A 20,687-nucleotide genomic window follows, 5' to 3' on the forward strand; every position below is an offset into this window, starting at 1 on the left:
TTAACATGATCCACCTTTCTCATGACCTAAATCATAATTTTGGATGAGAGCGGTTTGGGCCTGTTAGCTTCGCTGATAAGAGATGAACTGAATTAAACTGAACTGAATAAAGTTGAGTTGAATGAATGGACTCGTAGTTAAAAATTAATTTGTAAAGAGATTAAATGTTTTGGATAAAGTTGAACGGAATTCAAAAATACAGAAAAAAATTAAGAAGAATGAAAATAGTTACCGACGTGGGGCATACGTGCGGAATGTCGGCTTTGCACGTGCCAATTAACTCTCACTCCTTCCATTGGTCTACCTCACTCCTCACTTAACAAAAAGAGCATCTACTCTCTCTCTACTCAACTCTAAGCTCAACTCTTTCTTTCTCATCATCGTCGGCGTCATCGTCATCATCGTCAGCGTCGTCTCGGGATCATCAATTCCTCGTTTTATCCATTAATTTCATCGGAATCTTGCGTTTCTTCAATTAATTTATCTGAGATGCAATTTTAGTGATACAGCTAAATTGCATCTCAGATTTCGCCCTATTACGCTGTAATTCTCTCTCTTTTTTTGCCTTTTCTGGCTAATAATTGCTCTTCTAATCTGTGTTTTCAATTGCGTTTGCACTATACACTTATGCATGCTTAAGTTTAGCTCAAATTTTGTAGTTTCAGCTCTTAGTTAATGAATCATTGTGAAATTGGGATGATAATATGTGTTTTTGTGAGGTTTGTTTCAAGTGTTTAGCTGATTTACTGTATTAGAGCTTATGAATTAGGATTTAGGTAGTGAGATATTATTTTAGAGCTGAAAAATTTATGTGGAAATGGTGAAATGGCGGTAGAATTCGCAGCGTTTACTTATATTTCATGTAGTTTCTTCTATGGGCTCGAAAGTTGGTAGAATATGAGGAATATGTACTTATGGTAGAGTTGATCGACTTTAAATACTCGAGGAGGGGAGGGTTCAATTGAGTATTTTTAGGCAGTGTTTGTCATCATCAAACTATTCATAGTACTTTAGGGACTCCGTCCACCCCCATTTTATTCTCACCGTTTTGACTAATTATCATGAGTTTTTCAAATTTATATTTAAATTTTTAACAATTTTTATAAAAGTAGAGATTCCTGCCACCCTTTTCAATGTTTTCGTTCCTTCCCAACATTTAAATACCAAACTAGGGATACATTGAGGAGTTCACTATTTTAGTTTACCAAATAAAGAAACGGGGCGATTATTTTGTAATGGACTAAAAAGAAAACGGGACAATATAAATTGGATGGAGGGAGTACGATTTAACTTATCCGGTGATAGCCTAGGGTATTCCTTTCACCTTGTCGGTCTTAGTTTAGTTTTCACTTCTTTATGATATCACAAGAGTTTCGTGGCTTGCAATTTGCAAATGCTATTGGTGCTTTTAGCTTGAGTTTCCTGTGACAACCAAGAAGTCTTGTGCATTGTTCCTCTCTTACCATAGATAAATATTTAGGCTTCCGTGTGAAATCTGTCTTAGATATAATTTTAGCCTATAGGCTAGAGTCTTATTATAAGCACCAATAGTATTAAGCTCGCAATTTGATTTGCATGTTTAAAGAGTTTCAAACCAAATTTGTTGCGGTGATGCCGTTAACTTTTTTTTGCATCTTATGCAGCAGTTGGTTGGAATTAATTTTCATGGCGATACACGTGGATCGAAAGGAAGCTGAAAGAGGGTATATCAGATGATATACTGCCATTTTATCATGCTTTACTTTCTCTGCCATGGAGATTGTTAAGCTGAGAATTGGTCACCTTTGCAACATTTTTGCTGTAATTATATGTATTCTGTTGAACGGTAGTAGTGCTCTCAGTCCTGACGGTATGTATTGTATTCTTATCCTATTTTTTTGTTTACGGAGTCTTTCAGAAATTATATGGCTTGTTTGGACTTTGGATATAAGCAGTATGTGGAAATTGGAAACTTAAATTAAACCTTTTCATAGGTTAAACATTATATTTGCAAAGAAAATAATAATTCTTTCTTTTAGTGAGTGGATAAATTGTTTGTTAGTGACTGACATGAGATGCATTAGCTTACATAGTACTTTCAGTTGTTTCTCTACTTTATGAATAAGTTTACTGGTTGGAGCGTGGAAAGTGTAGTAGGTAAAATGAAAAATCATCCCAGTAAACCCATGAAAGAAGCAAGGATTCTCTACTTTGTGAGGCCCTAGTTTCTCTCCATTGTGTTACCTGCTATCATGCCTTATCGCCTCTGTATAACTTATGACACCAAATAGATTGTTGTTGCGTGGAGGAATTGGTGTTGCATTATAGACTATTTCACCACCCTGCTTATAAGTATCCCTAATCATGCCAAGCAATTACTGCACTCTTTCGGTGCTATCGCTAAAACTGCTACATCGTGCCAGTACCTATATATAATCATTTCACGTAGAGCCATCACAACTCTGTTTCAGCGTTTTTCAAAAGTTTAGAACCTCTCAACTTTTCCATTAATGTTTAATAGAATTCTCAGATGCTTATATTCAATAGTACACATTGTAGAGAACTTTAAAGTCATTGAACCTCAAAATCAATTACTCTGTACTATCCATGTCGTGACATGGGCCTTTTGATGTAGTGCCTTAGTGATAGTCATCCTATGCACCAGAACAGATATTTGCTCTAAAAGAAAAAACTTTTTGTAAGGCTGCAGTGCAGTGCTGCACAATTAAATCTGGCTTTGCTTGGCTACATCCTACAGGCCAATATAATTTTAATTTTGGAAGTATAAAAAAAGGCAACCAATGGAATATTTTGTGGGCACATATTAGAAAAAAAACTAAGAAGGTTGATGCATTTATGTCTAGTTGTTTGAGAAACAACTGTTAGTTGGTACTTCATTTTTGATTAACCTTTTTTAGGCGGTGTACACATTTGGCATCATGAAATTCCTGCTTTCATGGATGTACTTCAAAACTTTAGTTACGAGTCATTAAAAAACTTCTGCGTAAATTGTAAACCACAAGAGAAAAGTTGTTTGCATCCGATCCCTAATCTCAGAGGCAATGGGGTAGTGTTCTAATCGTGTTTCAGTAGTATAATTAAGAGTAGGCTGATAGTTCATGTTTAGGAATTGTTTGTCAAGACATTCTTTGATTTTTCTAATGCAGAGTAATCTTATTTTGACTTTGTTCAATTCTACTATCTGAGCAGTATAACTTCAAGACCTTTGTTTGTGTACATGTAGGCCAGGCGCTTGTTAATTTTAGACAGGGTCTTAGCTCAGATGGCATTCTTCTTAGATGGAGACCTGAGGATGAAGATCCTTGTAGGTGGAAAGGAGTGGCCTGTGATGCCAAATCCAGGAGAGTCATACATTTGTAAGTGTTAGTCTATTGACCTTGCTGGAGTGTTTCCTTTTTATTACACGGCTTAGGTAGTGCCGTGCATATATTTTAATGTTTTCAGATGCTTTTTGCCATTTTAATGTTTTGCGGAATACTACAGTGGTTGAGTGGCTTATTTGAGCCGTAACAAAAATATATGTTGTTGTATTAGCTATAGGCCTTGTTATTATAAGGTTCATGGAATGATGTTTGATGAAAATGGAAGAAATTATTTTGAAAATGAACATTGTGAAGATATTGTTACATATGCAAGATCTACACATTACTTGTGTCTCCTCATGAAAAGATACACCTAGATGGCCAGATTGGCATTTCAAATCCCACAAAAAATGTTTATTAGGTATCAGTATTTATTATCAATAGATTTAATACAATTTATATTATGTGTGACAACAACGAGTTGTTACTTTCGTAATTCCGACAATTTGCTAAAAATGACATCTTTTCTTAGATAAGACATATGTGATATGTGATCTCTGGTATGGGATAAGACACTCAATTGATTAGTGTTTGATAAGCCACACGTCTTTCTTCATATTTTCTGTATATATAGTCTTTATCGTATGGCTTTAGGTAAAGAATTTCCTCAGTGGTTTGGATGACATAGTCATCTGATCATCAAGGAGCTCTTGCTCTACTGCTTCTGATGCTTGTAGTTGTTTGTGTTTGTCTAAAGTTGTGAATTCCTTATCCTAAGTGAGAAGCCTGAGTTCTGAAATCATTTTTCATTATTTCTTAGGAGGTTCATGCAATCATGCATCTTTTTCGTCATGCATACTGCATTGATACTTGTTAGCGTACTTACTGTTTCGTCTCCCTAATCTCAATACTGACATCTCCTGTATGCGTGTTCCCGTGTTTCATTGTTTGTTGTAATTGTGAGAATTTGCTACGCGTCACACTTTGAGTTAATGTTGTCTATAATTCTATATTATTGATTTATAACTGATGGGTGTTATTTCTTCTCGACATCCAGGAATCTTTCTCATCACAAGTTGACTGGAGAAATATCACCTGAGATTGGAAAACTTGACCGGTTGGAGATTTTGTACGTATTACTTTTGACTTTAACTGTTGGCCTTATTTACCTTTGGGTTAAAATTTGAAACCTCTTTATAATTTGTCAGAATTTGATAAATACGCAATTTTATATTGCAGATCACTTAATGACAATACTTTCTATGGGAAAATTCCCTCAGAACTGGGCAACTGTACACAGCTGCAAGCACTGTAAGTCACGGAGTTATCAATTCTGTTTTTTTTTTCCATCTGTATTTTAGTGATGTTGGTTTTGTCTTTACCCTATAATTTGAACCCCCGTTAGGAGTAGAAGGGTGAAATTTGTAGTTTTCTAGAAATAAAAGAATAGGCGACATTGACCATTGATCAGCAAGCTTATTTCTTATTGATGATAGGAGATGTGAAATAAGAGGTTTTACAATCTTCTTTTTTTCAATAGAATACTAAGAGATTTTCTTTCTGCAGTATGCTTGACTTTTAAAGATCGAACTATTATAATGATAATTTATTAATATTTATGTGTGTACAGAAATAATAGATACCAAGAGTTTGAAAATTGAGTAAATAAGATTCTGAAAACAAAGAGAACAAAAAATTGAAACTTTGAGATTCGAGGAGAGATATTGAGAAAAGTTGAAGAGTTATTAAATTTGGAAAGATGCAAATATCGTATCGGGGTCTTGCCAACAGGTGTGTCAATGGGTTGGACGACTGAGTCATTTTTGCTGAAAAATTGTGACCTGTGATGGGCTGTGCTGGTCTGGAAATTTATCGTGCCTTAGCCATGGCTTTGGCAGTGGTTTGGTTGCGTTGGGGCCGTGCTAGCTCAATGGTCCATGGTCTACTTTACCCTTATCAGCGTGCATAGGAAGTTAGGAGGGCGAGGGTTCCTGGTATTGCTGTATGGACAGAGTGTAAGGATTCTGATTCCAGGTTCTGTAATGTTAAAATTAAAGCACAACATCAGTGGGACTATGCTCTCCTTATCAGGTTGCAACTGACTTACTAAATGACAGCAAAACTACTACCGTAAAACAGGTGGTTATTATATCATATTATTCATATTAGTGTATGAGAGTAGCCAAGGTACGGAACTGCAGAAGTTTGCAAGTACGACTATATGGCTTACGGTAAAAAAATATTTTTTAACGACCTCCAAATTTTTGTAGTTCGTTAATTGGCTGTTTCTGCCACTTGATTAATCACCTACTAGTGCTTCATCAAGTTCTTAGTTCTCTTGTGGTGTTTAGTATGTAAGAATGGTCATGTAAGCTGAAAAGGTGGTTGGAAGGAAAAGTGAATGCGTCTTTTTTGGTCTTCTGTTTTCTGTATGAGAAATTTCATGTCAATTTTGGGTCTTAATTGTCGTTGATGGGAACCTGAAATTTTCAGGTTTTGGCTACTATAAATACTGATGTAACAATGTGTAGTTTTTTGGGCGTTCACAGCGAACTAATAATTTTCTCTACAAGTTTACAGATCCTTGCAAGGCAATTATTTGAGTGACCAGATTCCCGATGAGCTTGGAAATCTTACTGGACTTCAATATCTGTAAGTTTGTTGAGTCTCCTATGTAATCATTTGTTGTGAAGTGTGTTCTTGAGGAATGAAAACTTTAGCTCAGTACGGATTGTTTCCAATGAGGCTTCTAACTAATACCGATTGGTTTTTACGTTTACCTGTGTAAGTTCAGAGGCTGATTTGTTCCAGCCGTAGTTTCCTCTGTATTTTATAAGTAAATCTCTTTTCTTATTCCTCTTATAGTGATATTTCAAAGAACTCCCTCCGAGGATCAATACCTCCTTCACTTGAACAGTTAAACAAGCTCATTTCATTGTAAGTATCTGAATAGGCTCTAATTGTCATGTATGGGAGTTTTAAAAAGCCTCATCTAAAATTCTACATCTTTGGCTCTTGAATTTGGAAGGAATTTGTCTTCAAACTTTTTGGTTGGGGTCATACCATCAGATGGAATTCTTGGCAGGTTTTCTGAGGACTCGTAAGTTTCCTGTTCTACTCATGCATTATCTTTTTTCTTTGTTCTGCTTTGTATCTTTTCTTTAAGAGCCCACATTACAGCTGGTATGATTTCTTCTATTTGTAGGTGCATCTCTTTTCTCTTATCTTCTTGTCGATTGTTGATTTGGTTTTGTCCCACGTTTAATTTCTGCTAGTGTGCTTCGAACAACTTTCATATGTAAAGGTAAACTAAAAATGTGAGAGCTAGTGAATTTCCCAAAAATGTGCGATATAGTATGTGAATGGTAAAACCCTCGAGATAGGGCTAATGACTAGTTCATTGAGAGCATTGCTTTGAGTGCTATCACTGGCTGAAATGCCCGTCAACGTTCAAGGATATTTTTTCTCTTTAGTGCGTTGATCCTCCACAAAGTAAATTTGGCTTATATAGTCGCTGGGTATTCTGACCAAGAGCTTGAATACGTACGTAGATTCAACTCGGACTAAAATGGAGCGTATCAGAATGGAAGTGGCAAAGGAAAAATAGGGGAAGTTGGAAGCATGTCATTATGTAGGAAACATCATAGGTGGAATGAGTAAGTGAGGAAAGCGATATAGAACCAGTGAGGATGCTGTAGATTATTGGCGAAATATAGGAGGGATGAGTACTAAGAGAATTGTAAGAGGCTATAAGAGAAGAAAAAACTATAGATTATTGGCGAAATATAGGAGGGATGAGTACTGAGAGAATTGTAAGAGGGCTATGAGACAAGAAAAAAGGTAGGAATGGTTTCTAGCGCGAAAGTTATAAGAAACCTTATACATTTAAAAGACAGGATTATAAAAATCATAAGGGACTGATGGTATACCTCTTGAGGTTTGCATTTGTTCAGGGGAGAGATGTGGCCAATAACACATTTCAACAATGCCATGTTGCCATTGAAGTGGAGGAAGATAGCTCTGACCCCTCTATATAAGAATAAATGTTAAGTGCAAAATTTGCGCCATTTATCAGGAAATCAAAGTAACGAGTCAAATTGCAAACTTTTGGTAACCAAATTTAAAGAAGGTTAGAACCTATGTGGAATTATGGGGAGAAAATATTGACTGAGATGGAGGCAAGATAATGGGTAACAATTGGGATTGGACTAGTGATCTGCATATGGTTTAATATGACTTGGAGAAGGTATTGTAAAGTTATCTTAATAGTACTTAGGGCCTTAGCTGAGAAAGTCCATCCATGGAAATATTGTTATTGACATTAGGACATACAACGGAAGGTCCATATTTTTTTTTTTTACCATGTGGGAATTGGTATAAGAAAATAGAGAATTGGATAGCGATGTGACTTGTAGAATCAAAGCCAATCGGGTGAAGTAGGAGAGTCTCACAGCTGCAATCATGAGTCATGACTGTGGCCCATAGATAAATTGGGAAATAGCCTGTAGTGAAATTGTGAAAGAATGTCATGTTATATGATGATTGTTTTAGAAATGCTTGTAATATGGTGGATGTAAGATAGGAGTAAACTGATTACAAAGAAAATTGGAGTTTGAATCTATTGAATGTAAGATGATGGAATAATGCCAAAGTAACTGACGGCTACACTGGTTAGGAGACTCAATAGTGGGAAAGTGATGAGATACTCAGAGAAGTGCTTAGGCAACAGTAGATAGTAGTATAGTACTTAAGTAATATAATTATACTTCAGAGTTCAGATTGAACTTTATTGTTTTTTTTTTTTTAAAAGGAAAAAATAATCGATAAAAGAAGAAGATTCACGGGTTTCAACATTTATTTATTTATTTGTAGTTTGTAAGTTTGTACTTTTCTTTTGTTGATTTTTCAAAAAATTGTTTTCATTAAATCATTTCCTTGTAATCTCTTACAATGTCCTGTATTATGTCTTCCTCTTAGTTACCATTCCCACATTCCCCGTCCAATTCTCTTCTTAGCTTTCACCCAACTTTTCCACCTTTTTTTTGTCATTTTCTTCTATTCCCACTTATAGTTTCCGGGAACCTTGCTTTGTTTTATGATCTTGTCTTCCCTTCTTTTATTCTTTTTTTTTTGGTTGTTTATTTGCCACCTCGTATTGATGGTTCCACGCGATGTTTTTTATTAGCTTACTTCAAATCATTTTGGGATTAAGTGTTTAATACTTCTTCATTGTCTGCTATTATTCTTATTTTGTGTGCTGGCTGTTCTACGTAATTGATAATTAATAGTATTGTTTCAAAAATTAGAGTCTTCCGAGGTTTGATAATGAAGAATGGCTGTTAGAAGTTTGAAGTTGATTTTTGGCTTTTTTTTTTTTTTTGTAATAGAAGCCTATGCTTCTGGGGTTTAGACTGAGCAAAGTAGAAAAATTTTGTGCTTGAGAGTTGGACTTATGATGTCATGGAGTGCCGTAGTAAATGAAGGCTTATATGTGTATGGTCCCACTTTCGTGTAGATCCTCATCATCTTATGTCCCTGTTCTTTTTTTGCGTGAGATGTTCGGTACCATCTGGAAGGTTGTACTAGTTGGACTTCCCAAATTCTCTATTTTTTTTTCCCAAAAATGCTGTGATGTGAATTTTAACGTCTACAGGACCTTTCAGTGTTCCACTATACTAATCAGTGTATTCTTGAAGAGGATCACTTTGCTGTTACATTTCGTACAAATAAATGCAGCCATAATCAAGGAGGCAAGTAATGTTTCTAAATATTATTTTCTTATGCAGCTTCGTTGGAAACCAAAACCTCTGCGGTCAGCAAATTAATGTCGTTTGCGATACTAATGGAGGAGCTAATGCAAATTCTAGTAGTTCCAGTCCCGGTAATTTCACTATGCATGTGTTGCTATTCAGTCTAACTTATTTGGATATTAATACACACAAGACAGTTGACTTAACATCAGCAGAATTAATCTATTGGCTTCGTGACAATTCCTTTGATTCTTTTTTTTTTGGGAAAAGGTATGTTTATATTAATGCCAAATCACCAAATACACTTATAAGGATTCCTCCTTAACCAACTTACTGCCGAGCAATGAGACTATCTACCCATTGCTTAGCTTCACTAGACAACTTGATATCACTTTTACAACGAATTCTATTACATAGCTGTGTCCTAACAACTTGAAACACTACACCAGGTCTAGGGACCATCTGATCAAGTCTACTGCAATTCCTGTAATACCAAATCTGATACATCAAACTATCAAAGTAGCAATCCCAGCAGCCATAACATGCTTCACCATCAGTGACCGTACTCTCAAGTGTATCCACCAAAGAATCACCCCCTGTTCTGGTATTGTGATCTGCATCCATTGTGCCAGTAAGAGCATACACCTCTTGCTGAATTCACACTTGAAAAATAAATGATCCAGAGATTCCTCTTCATTCCCGCATAAGAAACAGCAATTGGACTGAATAATGGTCATAGTAAACAGTCTGTCTTGAGTTAATAACCTGTTTTGAGCAGCAAGCCAGATGAAAAAGGCATGCTTAGGTTGCAACATCCTATTACTCATCCAGGGGTGCCACTCCATCTGCATTCCTTCTTCTTCCATCCATTGATAACCAAGTTTACTCGTGTAATGTTGTCCTGTATCCCTCCAAGAAGCATCAAAAAGAAACTGACTAAGTACCTCCTTAACCCAGCATATCTTCCTCCAAGCCCAGCTGGAAGAGGGGGAAGGTTTATAAGTTTGCCAGTTCTGTTGCTTCAGATAAACAGCATGTATCCACCTTACCCACAAGTGGTCAGCCTTTGCTTCAATCCACCACACATATTTTCCAATAGAAGCAATGTTCCACTTATGCAAATTTTTAAAACCGAGACCACCCTGCTTCACTGGTTTGCAGATTCTAGCCCAAGACACCAAAGCAGGGCTCTCTTTTGCCTCATTGCCATGCCACAAAAATTTCCTACACATAGCATCAATCTTATTCAGAATAGTTTTAGGCAGGATGAAGATACGCGCCCAATAAGTGTGCAAGGAATGGAACACAGCTTTTATCAAGGTAACTCTTCCTGCATAGGACAACTTCTTACACCCAACACTCCTTAGTCTCTCAGTCACCCTATCAACAAGCACTTGGCAGTCAAGGATCCCCAATCTCTTAGGTTGAATATTTACACCCAAGTACCTAAAAGGGATAGTGCCCCTCTTCATACCCGTGGCCTCCTCAATGCTCTTCATCAAACTCTCAGGCACTCCATTGCTAAACAGATTTGACTTACCCTCATTCATCCTCAATCCAGACGCTTTAGAAAATGTTTCAAAGGCCCTCAACATCAGTGAAATTGAGTCCTTATCTCCTCTACAGAACATCACCATATCATCAGCAAAGCATAGGTGATTGATTCCAATCCTTCCACATAAAGGGTGAAATTTGAACCCCTTAACCCTCTGAATTCTGTCCAACAGTCTACTTAAGTATTCCAGACAGATGGTGAAAAGCAGGGGAGAAAGGGGGTCACCTTGGCGCAACCCTCTCTTTCCTTGGAAAAAGCCAAAGGTATCTCCATTTACAGCCAAAGAGTATGATGTGGTGCTGACACATTGCATAATCAGCTGAGTAAATCTAGGAGGAAACCCCAGAGCCTCCATCATTTCTTCTACAAAGGACCATTCTACAGAGTCGTAAGCTTTCTGAAGATCAATTTTCATCAGGAGCCTAGGAGAGCAAGACTTCCTCTTGTACAATTTAATAAGATCTTGGCATACCAGTATGTTACCAACTATGTCCCTTCCTTGTACAAAGGCACTCTGTGACTGACTGATAATCTCAGGGAGGATGCCTGCTAATCTGTTGCATATTGCTTTGGCTAGGCACTTATACACCGTGTTGCAACAAGCAATAGGGCGAAATTGCATCACATTCTCAGGGTTATCAATTTTTGGAATCAAAGTAAGGATAGTGTTATTGCTTTCCTTCAAGATTTTACCAGAATTGAACACATTTCTAATGGCCTTCACAACATCTCCCCCAACCACATTCCAGCTATCCTTAAAAAATTGACTCCCAAATCCATCTGGACCAGGTGACTTATTTCCAGGGATAGAGAACATAGCTACTTTAACCTCCTCATCAGTTAAGGGGGCATCCAATCTAGCTTTATGAGCATCACTTAGACACTGCCCACTCCTAACAACACCCAAGTGAACATGGTTAACAGCATTGGAAGTGCCAAGCAGCCCCTTATAAAAATCCTCAAAAGCTCTCCGAATCTCCTCAGGACGAGTACATAACACTCCATCCTTATCCCTCAGCTGATAAACCCTGTTTTTAACTCTCCTTTTTTTTATACTGGAATGAAAGAAGAGGATGTATTCTCATCTCCCTCTTTCATCCAGTGCTCTTTAGCCTTTTGAGCTAGATACTGATCTCTAGCTTTCTTCAAATTAGTAAGATCCTCAGCACATGCATGTTCAGCCTCACAGTAACTTTCATTCAAAGGGTCAAGTCGTAATTTCTCTTGAAAATGCTTCAAGGATAGTTCAGTAACTTGAGTAAGATTTTCAATGTCACTGAAGCTGTCCTTATTCAGTTGTTTCAGGCCCTTCTTCAAATTTTTCAATTTCTTAACAACTTGGTACATAGGTGTCCCTTGAACATCAATTGCCATCCAGCATTAACTACCTCCTTGAAATTCTCAGCCAAAGCCCACATGTTGAAGTACTTAAATGGAGCTTTCTTCCTCATCCCCATAGCATAGTTACTTATGACACAGGGGCAGTGATCATACAATCCTTCAGGAAGGAAATTAGCAAAGGAATCAGGGAAGACATTCATCCACTCTTCATTTATAAGGACCCTATCAATCCTACTATAAACCTTAGAGCCAATCTCATGCTTATTGGTCCAGGTGTAATAGGACCCAACAATTTTCAATTCAGTTAGCTGACAATGGTCCATCATCTCCCTCATTGGAGCCATCTCACTCCAAGACACATCAGTTCCTCCAATTCTTTCATTCATCCCAATGACACTGTTAAAATCACCACAAACAATCCATGGCCCCATGACAGTAGCTGCACAGTTTATCAGACTTTCCCACAGAGTTACCCTTTCATGACTCCTATTGAAACCATACACCATAGTCATCCCAAATTCCTTCAAAGTACTTTTATCTAATATATTAGCATGGATACATTGATCAGTCACCAACTTAATATCCACCTGATACATGGAAGGTTGCCAAATTAACCACACCCTCCCACCAGGATGACATCCATTATTAGTGCAAATGGACCAATGCTCACAAATATTATTCCTCACCTTAACCCACTGACTTCCTTTTATTTTAGTTTCTAACAACCCAAATAAGCCTATATTATTCTGATGGAGAAACCACCTTATTTCTTTTTGTTTATTTAGGCTATTCATGCCCCTAATATTCCAAAAACCCATGCTACCCATTCTCAGAGCAACCAGCCAGAATTACTCTATTTCCACCACTCCCATTTCTCACTTTCTGCATTGAAAGAGTAAGAGTATCCATAAATGAGAGTCCCTTAGGGGTAAAGATCCTAGGTTCCCCCGAATCCTGCCTTAACATCTTGCTAATGAACCTCCTAGGTAAAGACTGAGTGGCAATCACAGGAGAGCGCTCCAGAGTGACTGGCACTGCAACAGACACAGTAGGTGCAGGGGTTACCACCTGCACAGGAGGAGTTCCTACTGCAGTGGTCTTGGGAGGGCCAGGAGTATGAGGTTTAGTAGGACCAGCAGCCTTTGTAGCCTTTGGCCTCCAAACCCTCTTAGCCTTAGCACCTGCCTCCTTCCTGCACTGATCAGCTGAATGCCCCATGCCCTTACACTTATCACAAGACACAGGGAGCCAATCATAAACTACTTTAATCCGTTGTGTCTTACCCAATTCATCCAAAAACACTATTTCAGTTGGGAAATCCTGTCCAATCTGAACCTCAACCAGAACTCTCGCATACCCTAGAAAGGCTCTGTGAGTAGTTGCATCATCACAGCGCAAGTATTTCCCAACCAATCCACTGATCTTAGATAAACAACCAGATCCCCAAAATTTAATGTCCAAACCATACATCTTCATCCAAATGGGAATTGATTTAACTTCATGTTTAACCAACTCCGTCTCTGGTTTCCATTCATTTACAATAACAGGTTTGTTATCAAACATTAGATGACCAGTGTTGATTACCTCTTTTTGTTTCTCCTTGGTCTTAAACCTAACCAGAAAAATCCCATTCGGAAGGAACGAAATACGATCCACTCCAAAGGACTGCCAAACTCGTTTGACAAAGCCCGATATGACACTCGCCGGAGGGTTCGCCCCAAGGATAAAACAATACACCGCAGATGACCAGAAATTTACCTCTTCCGCTACATCAGCCGTCGATAATCGAAGAACCGGTGGCGATGCTACCGTAACAGGCATTGAAATAGGCTCCTCTGCTGGTTCCATAACCTCCTCCTCACTGTGTTCATCTTCCTCCACAATAACATCAAGCTCAGAGTTCGTCAATGGAGGGAAGTTTAAGCTTACCCGTCGGGCAGATTTAGGAGTGCTTGATGAATTACTCGTACTAGCTGTATTAGTATCTACTTGTTTTTGTGTTTTAGGATTATTTTGAATATTATGATTATTACTTTGATTACTATTATTAGATTTAGGATTATTAGTTTTAGGGTTCCTTCGTTTTGCCATTGCAATTGATTAAGATCCCTAATCAGATTTTTAGAGCATAATCCTTTGATTCTTTTAGAGATGCATAAATTGTGATCTTATGATGTGTGGATGGTGGCCCAGGTTCAAAGAAGAAGTATCCTGGCCAACTTTTTATCAGTGCCTCTGCAACTGTTGGGGCGTTACTTCTCGTGGCATTAATGTGCTTTTGGGGATGTTTCTTGTACAAAAAGCTTGGTAAAAATGATGCTAAAGGTCTTGCAATGGATGTCAGTGGAGGTGCTTTCTGGCTTACTGACCTTTTCCCTGTTATCCATTTGGTTAGAGATATGAGTGAAATTTGAAATTTATTCACGTTAAAGTACACACTCTCGTTGCTACAGGTGCATCAATTGTCATGTTTCACGGGGACCTTCCATATTCTTCAAAAGACATCATTAAGAAATTAGAAAACTTAAATGATGAACACATAATAGGTTTTGGTGGATTTGGAACTGTGTATAAGCTGGCCATGGACGATGGAAGTGTCTTTGCATTGAAGAGGATTGTAAAGGTGAATGATGGTTTTGACCGATTCTTTGAACGAGAGCTTGAAATCTTAGGGAGCATCAAACATCGTTATCTTGTGAATTTACGTGGATACTGCAACTCACCTTTGTCAAAATTACTAATTTATGATTACTTACCTGGTGGTAGCTTGGATGAAGCACTTCATGGTAAGATTGGTTATTATCTCTACTTGCACTTCGGCTAATAAGCTGTGTTTATATTGCTTCACAGCAACAGATTTCATGATGATCTCCTTTGCATATTATTGACTATTTAAATCTTGCTTTGATCTGTTCATTTTATCTAGCTTGCTAGTGTCTAGCTGTCTGTGTTTGGTGTATGAGATGGATAACACTGTTTGGAGCCAGGATTTGCGTATGAGTCCTCATGCTTTTATTTGTGCGCTGATGAGACCCAATATGGAGACACAGGAGATGCTTCAGTGTTTAACTTGAAGTGTTATCTTACCTGAAGGATTGACGTCTAGACCTAAACATCTTATACTTCCCAAAGACGTATTCATGAGTCATGTTTAGTGCCTAGTACGTTGCGAGCTTTGTGTACGGTTTGCTAGTTGGCTGTGATTGATATATTGACGCCGACTCTTAGAGGACTGAGAGTCTAGCTTGAAATGGCGATTGTATTTTTCTCAAAGCCTATCATTATGCTAGCATTGAGCGACATCTTAAAGTGTGATGTTTTCCTTAGTCTTAGATTAAATATTACGCTGCCTTGAGTTCTAAGGATGGTTAGAGTACTAACGAAGGTGGAAGGCACAGTGCATGTGACCTGCGTTGCTTAGACTCGGTTAGAAGTATCCGATACGGGTGCGTGTCCAAGTGCTGGATTCGTCTATTTTATGAAAAAAATTTCATGTTTTTAGTCTAAAATGAGGTGTCCGAGTGTCCTACCCACGCCCGAATGTCGAGTATACGGCACGGGTACGCGAGGTAATATTGAAGAGTCCGAGCAACATAGTGTGTGACTACACATTTATTCAATTATACCACTGAAAGCTATATTGATGTTAGTTAAGATTCAACATTAAAGGAGTTGACAAAGAAGTTGTATAGTGTAGGAAGAGGAGGGGAGGACATTGAAATGGGCGTTCAAGCCTTTACTCTATAGTGGGATTCGTGAGGCTCAGAGCATGAAATGCTTCTTACCAGAGATATAGCTGTACAGATTCCTAATCTTTCATATCATGAGCTCATCGTCGTGAAACACTTGTAACAGGGCCCTATTGCTCTAGCGAGTGCTCTAAGCTATTATGTAGAGTATTTACTTGTGGCATAACATAACATTTTCTTGTCTTAGTAATGATCCTTCCTATAGAAGTTCGTGAAGAATTATTTTGATTTACAGTTCTCTTTCATATCATGAGCTCATCGTCTAGAAAGACTTCAAGCAGGGCGTTATTGCTCTAGTTAGTGCCAGAAGCTATCATGTAGAGTAGTTACTTGTTGCATAACGTATCATTTTCTTGTCTTAGTAATGAATAATGATCCTTCCTGCAGAGCTTTGTGAAGAATTATTTTGATTATACAGTTGCCTTTAAAAATTAAGCCTTATTAATCAGTTCATGATTAATTTACAGAAAGATCCGATTCTCTGGACTGGGATGCACGGTTGAATATAATAGCAGGAGCAGCAAAAGGCCTGGCCTACCTGCATCATGACTGCTCCCCACGCATTATACACCGTGATATTAAGTCAAGCAACATATTGCTTGATGCAAATTTAGATGCCCGCGTTTCCGATTTTGGACTTGCCAAATTGTTGGAGGATGAGGAGTCTCACATAACTACTATTGTTGCTGGAACATTTGGCTATCTTGCTCCAGGTTGGTTGTATAAAAATTCTCATCCAGCTTATTAAAAATCTATTTTTTTTTGTATCCGCCATCTTTAGTTCTGAAATTACTGTTCTCACTCCAACATGTGAGCAAATGAGAAATAACTACTACCTAGCTGGTCACACTTCATTCCCTTCATTACAATACCCTTGTTTTCTTTGGGTTTATATGATTTAATCAAAACCTCAAATATAATTTGACGTATGATTTGAAGTGATGAGCTATCTGAAATGACAACACTGATTAGATACTGGGAGTTTTATTACACAGTTATATTTTAAATATTTTATGCATCAGTTTATATTTATTCTATCAAATATTCCCTTCCTCACTCACCTTTGACATTGCCATTTAGGATTTGCCAGATTGACTGTAACCAGTATTTCCGTCTGTCCTCCTCGTTACACGTATCGTCGTATGTAGCTATATATAAGTTGTTTTTAATGCGACATTTGTGTTTGCGTGATTAATCCGTGGGGAACATTTAATTTAGTTGCAAACCTATACGGAAGATGAATCTGAGGTTGTAAGGATATTTGGAACAAGTCGTTTGTTAGTTACTTACAAATCCGCTCTTGTCTAATTAAGGTGTTTTCCATCGTCCCCCCCTCCTCGTTGTCTTTATTTATCTTCCCTGTTTCCTCCCTTGATCTTCCTTGACAAAATATTGTTACCTGTGTTTGATGTACCTACAAAATCAGAGAATCGAAGATACTGAAAATTAAAGACATTAAAAATTACCAACACATTACATCTTTTGTCTTTATGCTTTAGTTAGTCATGGAGGTATGGTTTTTCGCCTATATCCTCCCTTTTTACACACTTTAGCCCCATATCTTTTTTGATAACCCCTGTCGAATATAACCTCTTTTTTAAGAATTACTACCTTTCTAATTTTTTTTTATAATACTACCACTGAACCTGAATCGGATTTAAAAATACTACCAAATGGTCGTCTGAGGCAACGAAACTCAATCGATCTTGAATTGTCATCTCAAGTTTTGTGTTCTTTTCCTGTTTTACGATTCCCCCATTCACATAACACACCCCCTCTTACTTCATAACTTCTTATTATCCTCCATTAAAATTCATCTCTCCTCCATTAAAATCACTACTCTGCCTTCCATTGTTTTGAATCTGATTCGAGGCCTAGCAATTTTTATCTATCATTCTCATTATTCTTTTTGCATTGTATCCACTTTTATTAAGATTGTATCAAAAGTTTAAGGTTAGTTTGTAAGAGGATATTGTTATTTTCTTGTTAGGTTTGTAAGCTCAAGTGATGAATATTGTTGGGACTTGAGCAATTTTCTATTGTAACATTATGAACCTAGCAATAAAGTGTTTTCTTGAGAAAATCATGTGTGCACAATATCTAAGTAAGCAAATTTTTTTAACCAAATTAAACATTAGTTATTAGCCAAATAACCAATTCTTACATAATTGTTCAAAGTCAATTACACATTCATTGTTCAAAGAGGAAATACAAAGAAATTAGGGTTTTCCTAAGGTTGATTCTCTTTGTGGTAGGTTTGATGAATTGTACGAAATTGATGGATTTAGATTTATGATCTGGGCAAATTAGATAATGATGGCGACGATGTAGAAAGTAATTAGTGTTGAAAGTGTGTTATTTTATTTTGCGTAATTTAGGGTTCTTCTGATTGTGTTTAAATGAGGGCAGAGTCGTCATTTCAAGTGATTTTTTTGGCTCGGATTGACATTTGATAGTGTTTTCTAACATGGACCGGGTATAGTAGTAGTAGATTTTAAAAACATTAGAAAGCTAATAGTTCTTAAAAAGAACTCTAGTTTAGGAATATGCCCCTGAAAATCTATTATTCCTTGGGCACTTTTATGATCAATGACTAGGAACCAAGGCTGTGACCAAACACCACCTCTGCCACACAACCCATTCAAGCTGTAACAATTGGTGGATGTGCTAGTGCTCTGTCACTCATGTAATCTTGAATAATGAATGGCCTGTCGCTGTCTGTGTTTTGTAGGATTGTGTATCACTCAGCTTACTGTTTAACCCGAGTTATATTGACTATCATTGGACGCCTTCTTTTGGTGTTTGATGTTGTTGCTTTTACTTTGACTGCAGAGTATATGCAAAGTGGCAGAGCAACTGAAAAAACTGATGTTTATAGCTTTGGAGTTCTTGTTCTAGAGCTCATGAGTGGCAAGCGTCCAACAGATGCATCTTTCATTGAGAAGGGTCTGAATATTGTTGGCTGGGTATGATAATTACCATTTTTCTGCCGTAATTTTCAATCTTTTTTTTTTTTTTTTTTTTTTTTGAATTATATCATCTTTTTCTATAGCTGATATATGAAGTTTGAACTGTGAAATTTTCACATAATGTTCTACTTTTTAGCAATTGTGTTCTGTGTACATGCATAATGATTTCTTTCAAGACTTCAAGATATAGATACCAAAGGCGATGATGGAAATATAAGCTTTGCCTTCTTGTACTAAGGTCGCAGTCATTACATGAGAGAGAAAAATAATGAGGTGGAGAGAGCCAATTTAAGCATTTCTTAACCTGTAGGCTGTAGGTTATAATTGCTATCTGCAGCTTGGAAGCTGGAAGTTCAAACTTACTTAATGGATTACTCTATACTTCGAATACTTGTGCAATTGCACAAATAAGCATTCCAAATACCTGCACATCTCCTTTTTAAGTGCACGAGGAGTTCACAGTTAAGTGCTGCTGTTAAAGTGGCATGTGACTTTTTTGTGAGGCTGTAGTTGGATTCGGAATTTAGAGATAGGATGAGGGATTGATATTGTAGACTTAGCTCTTCGTTGGATATGTAGTTGATACCTTTTGGTGAAAAAAGTTGATTCACGTCCACAGGTTATATATATTTCGTGTTTGGACATTCATTTTGGCCAAATTTGACTTGTCAGTTGTCAATAATTTTATAGAATCGAGCTCGTGTTTTATAGTGAGTCACTATTGCAGCCTTTATATGTGTTTGATATCTCATTTGTGAGCCAATGAATGCGGCATTGTTGCAGCTTTTAGCCATTTGATATCTCACATTGCCTATAGTATGAGGACATTGTATTCAAAGTTAAATACTCAGTCTTTTTGATTAAAATGTGATCTTTTATAGGATCGGTAGAAGGTATAGCCACGGAGATAAGAAATCCTGTTCAGTTGTAATCTATTTCCCAATTACTCCTAGTATCGTATAGAAACTTCACTGTTAATTTAGCCCATAGAAATGCGAAGTATGTAACATGACCCAAAGCATTATCAAATGCATTGATGCCTCAAGGAATCTGGGCAATGCTCTTTTTGATTATCTCCTGTTTCAAAATATCCCCCAAGAAATTATCAAATGTATGGACATTATAAAAATTGAGCATTCCTAGGTCCTAATGTGTTTGCTTCTTCTAGCAACCTATTATCTGCTAGTGATCGATGAGTATATAAATGTATCTTGTACTTCTTACTCATGTGCATCAATACGCTTCAAATGCCATGAAGCTTGTGCCTATTTTTTCCCCTAGAGTTTCAGATATATAAAATTACTTTCGAGTGACAGATACTACATTTTGTTGCAGTTGAATTTTCTAGTGACAGAAAATAGACAGAAAGATATAGTAGATCAACACTGTGAAGGCATTCAGCAGGAAAGCCTCGACGCTCTGCTGTCTATAGCAATGCAGTGCGTTTCTTCAGCTCCTGAAGATCGGCCTACCATGCACAGAGTAGTTCAGATTCTTGAGTCTGAAGTAATGACACCATGTCCTAGTGAATTTTATGATTCAAATTCCGATTGAGCTACCAGAGGAACAAGGTAACTTATTCTTTCCCGAGTTTAGTCTTTCTATGGAGATTGGCATTGATGGAGTGGCGAAGATCTTTCAGCCGTGTGTATGTTACCCCTCCACGTGTGTTAGTTAACTACATTTTGGCTTTTGCTCTCCGCTGGAAAGTCAAAATTGGTTGGTTGTATTTATTAGTGATGGCGTATTGGTAAGATGGACTAAACTGAGTAGAATATTGTCATCATTCTTAAATAGGATTGGCTAAATTGGGAGTCGACATTTTGTCCGAGATTCTAGTTTTGGCGTTTTATCATTTTTCTTCTTTGCTCGATGTTGGCTAAAGTGTATATACTTGATTGTAAAAATGTGCCGCCATAAATGAGCACCATGTTGCGGATCATCTTTGTAAAGTAGAAATCACCAGAATAATTACCTACCTTGTGTTATATTTTCTTTTTAATGTTGTTAGAGTTGCCAAA

General features: G+C 37.3%; 1 protein-coding gene across 2 annotated transcripts; it reads left to right on the forward strand.

The window, feature by feature from the left end:
- The first annotated feature begins 285 nt into the window (after positions 1-285).
- LOC141587064 (LRR receptor-like serine/threonine-protein kinase FEI 1) lies at positions 286-20,687 on the forward strand. Of its 2 annotated transcripts, none has more exons than XM_074408483.1 (14): positions 286-543; positions 1,647-1,849; positions 3,224-3,356; positions 4,360-4,431; positions 4,542-4,613; positions 5,883-5,954; positions 6,168-6,239; positions 6,331-6,402; positions 9,089-9,183; positions 14,142-14,297; positions 14,402-14,734; positions 16,165-16,410; positions 18,530-18,663; positions 20,002-20,687. In XM_074408483.1, exons 2-14 carry the CDS (start codon positions 1,753-1,755, stop codon positions 20,218-20,220), a joined length of 1,773 nt encoding a protein of 590 aa, XP_074264584.1. In that variant the 5' UTR covers positions 286-543; positions 1,647-1,752; the 3' UTR covers positions 20,221-20,687. The 2 variants fall into 2 exon arrangements, with proteins under 2 accessions (XP_074264584.1, XP_074264583.1); XM_074408482.1 differs by having other exon boundaries at positions 306-543; positions 1,644-1,849.

The sequence above is a fragment of the Silene latifolia genome, chromosome 6 (assembly GCF_048544455.1).
Source record: "Silene latifolia isolate original U9 population chromosome 6, ASM4854445v1, whole genome shotgun sequence".
Taxonomy (NCBI): domain Eukaryota; kingdom Viridiplantae; phylum Streptophyta; class Magnoliopsida; order Caryophyllales; family Caryophyllaceae; genus Silene; species Silene latifolia.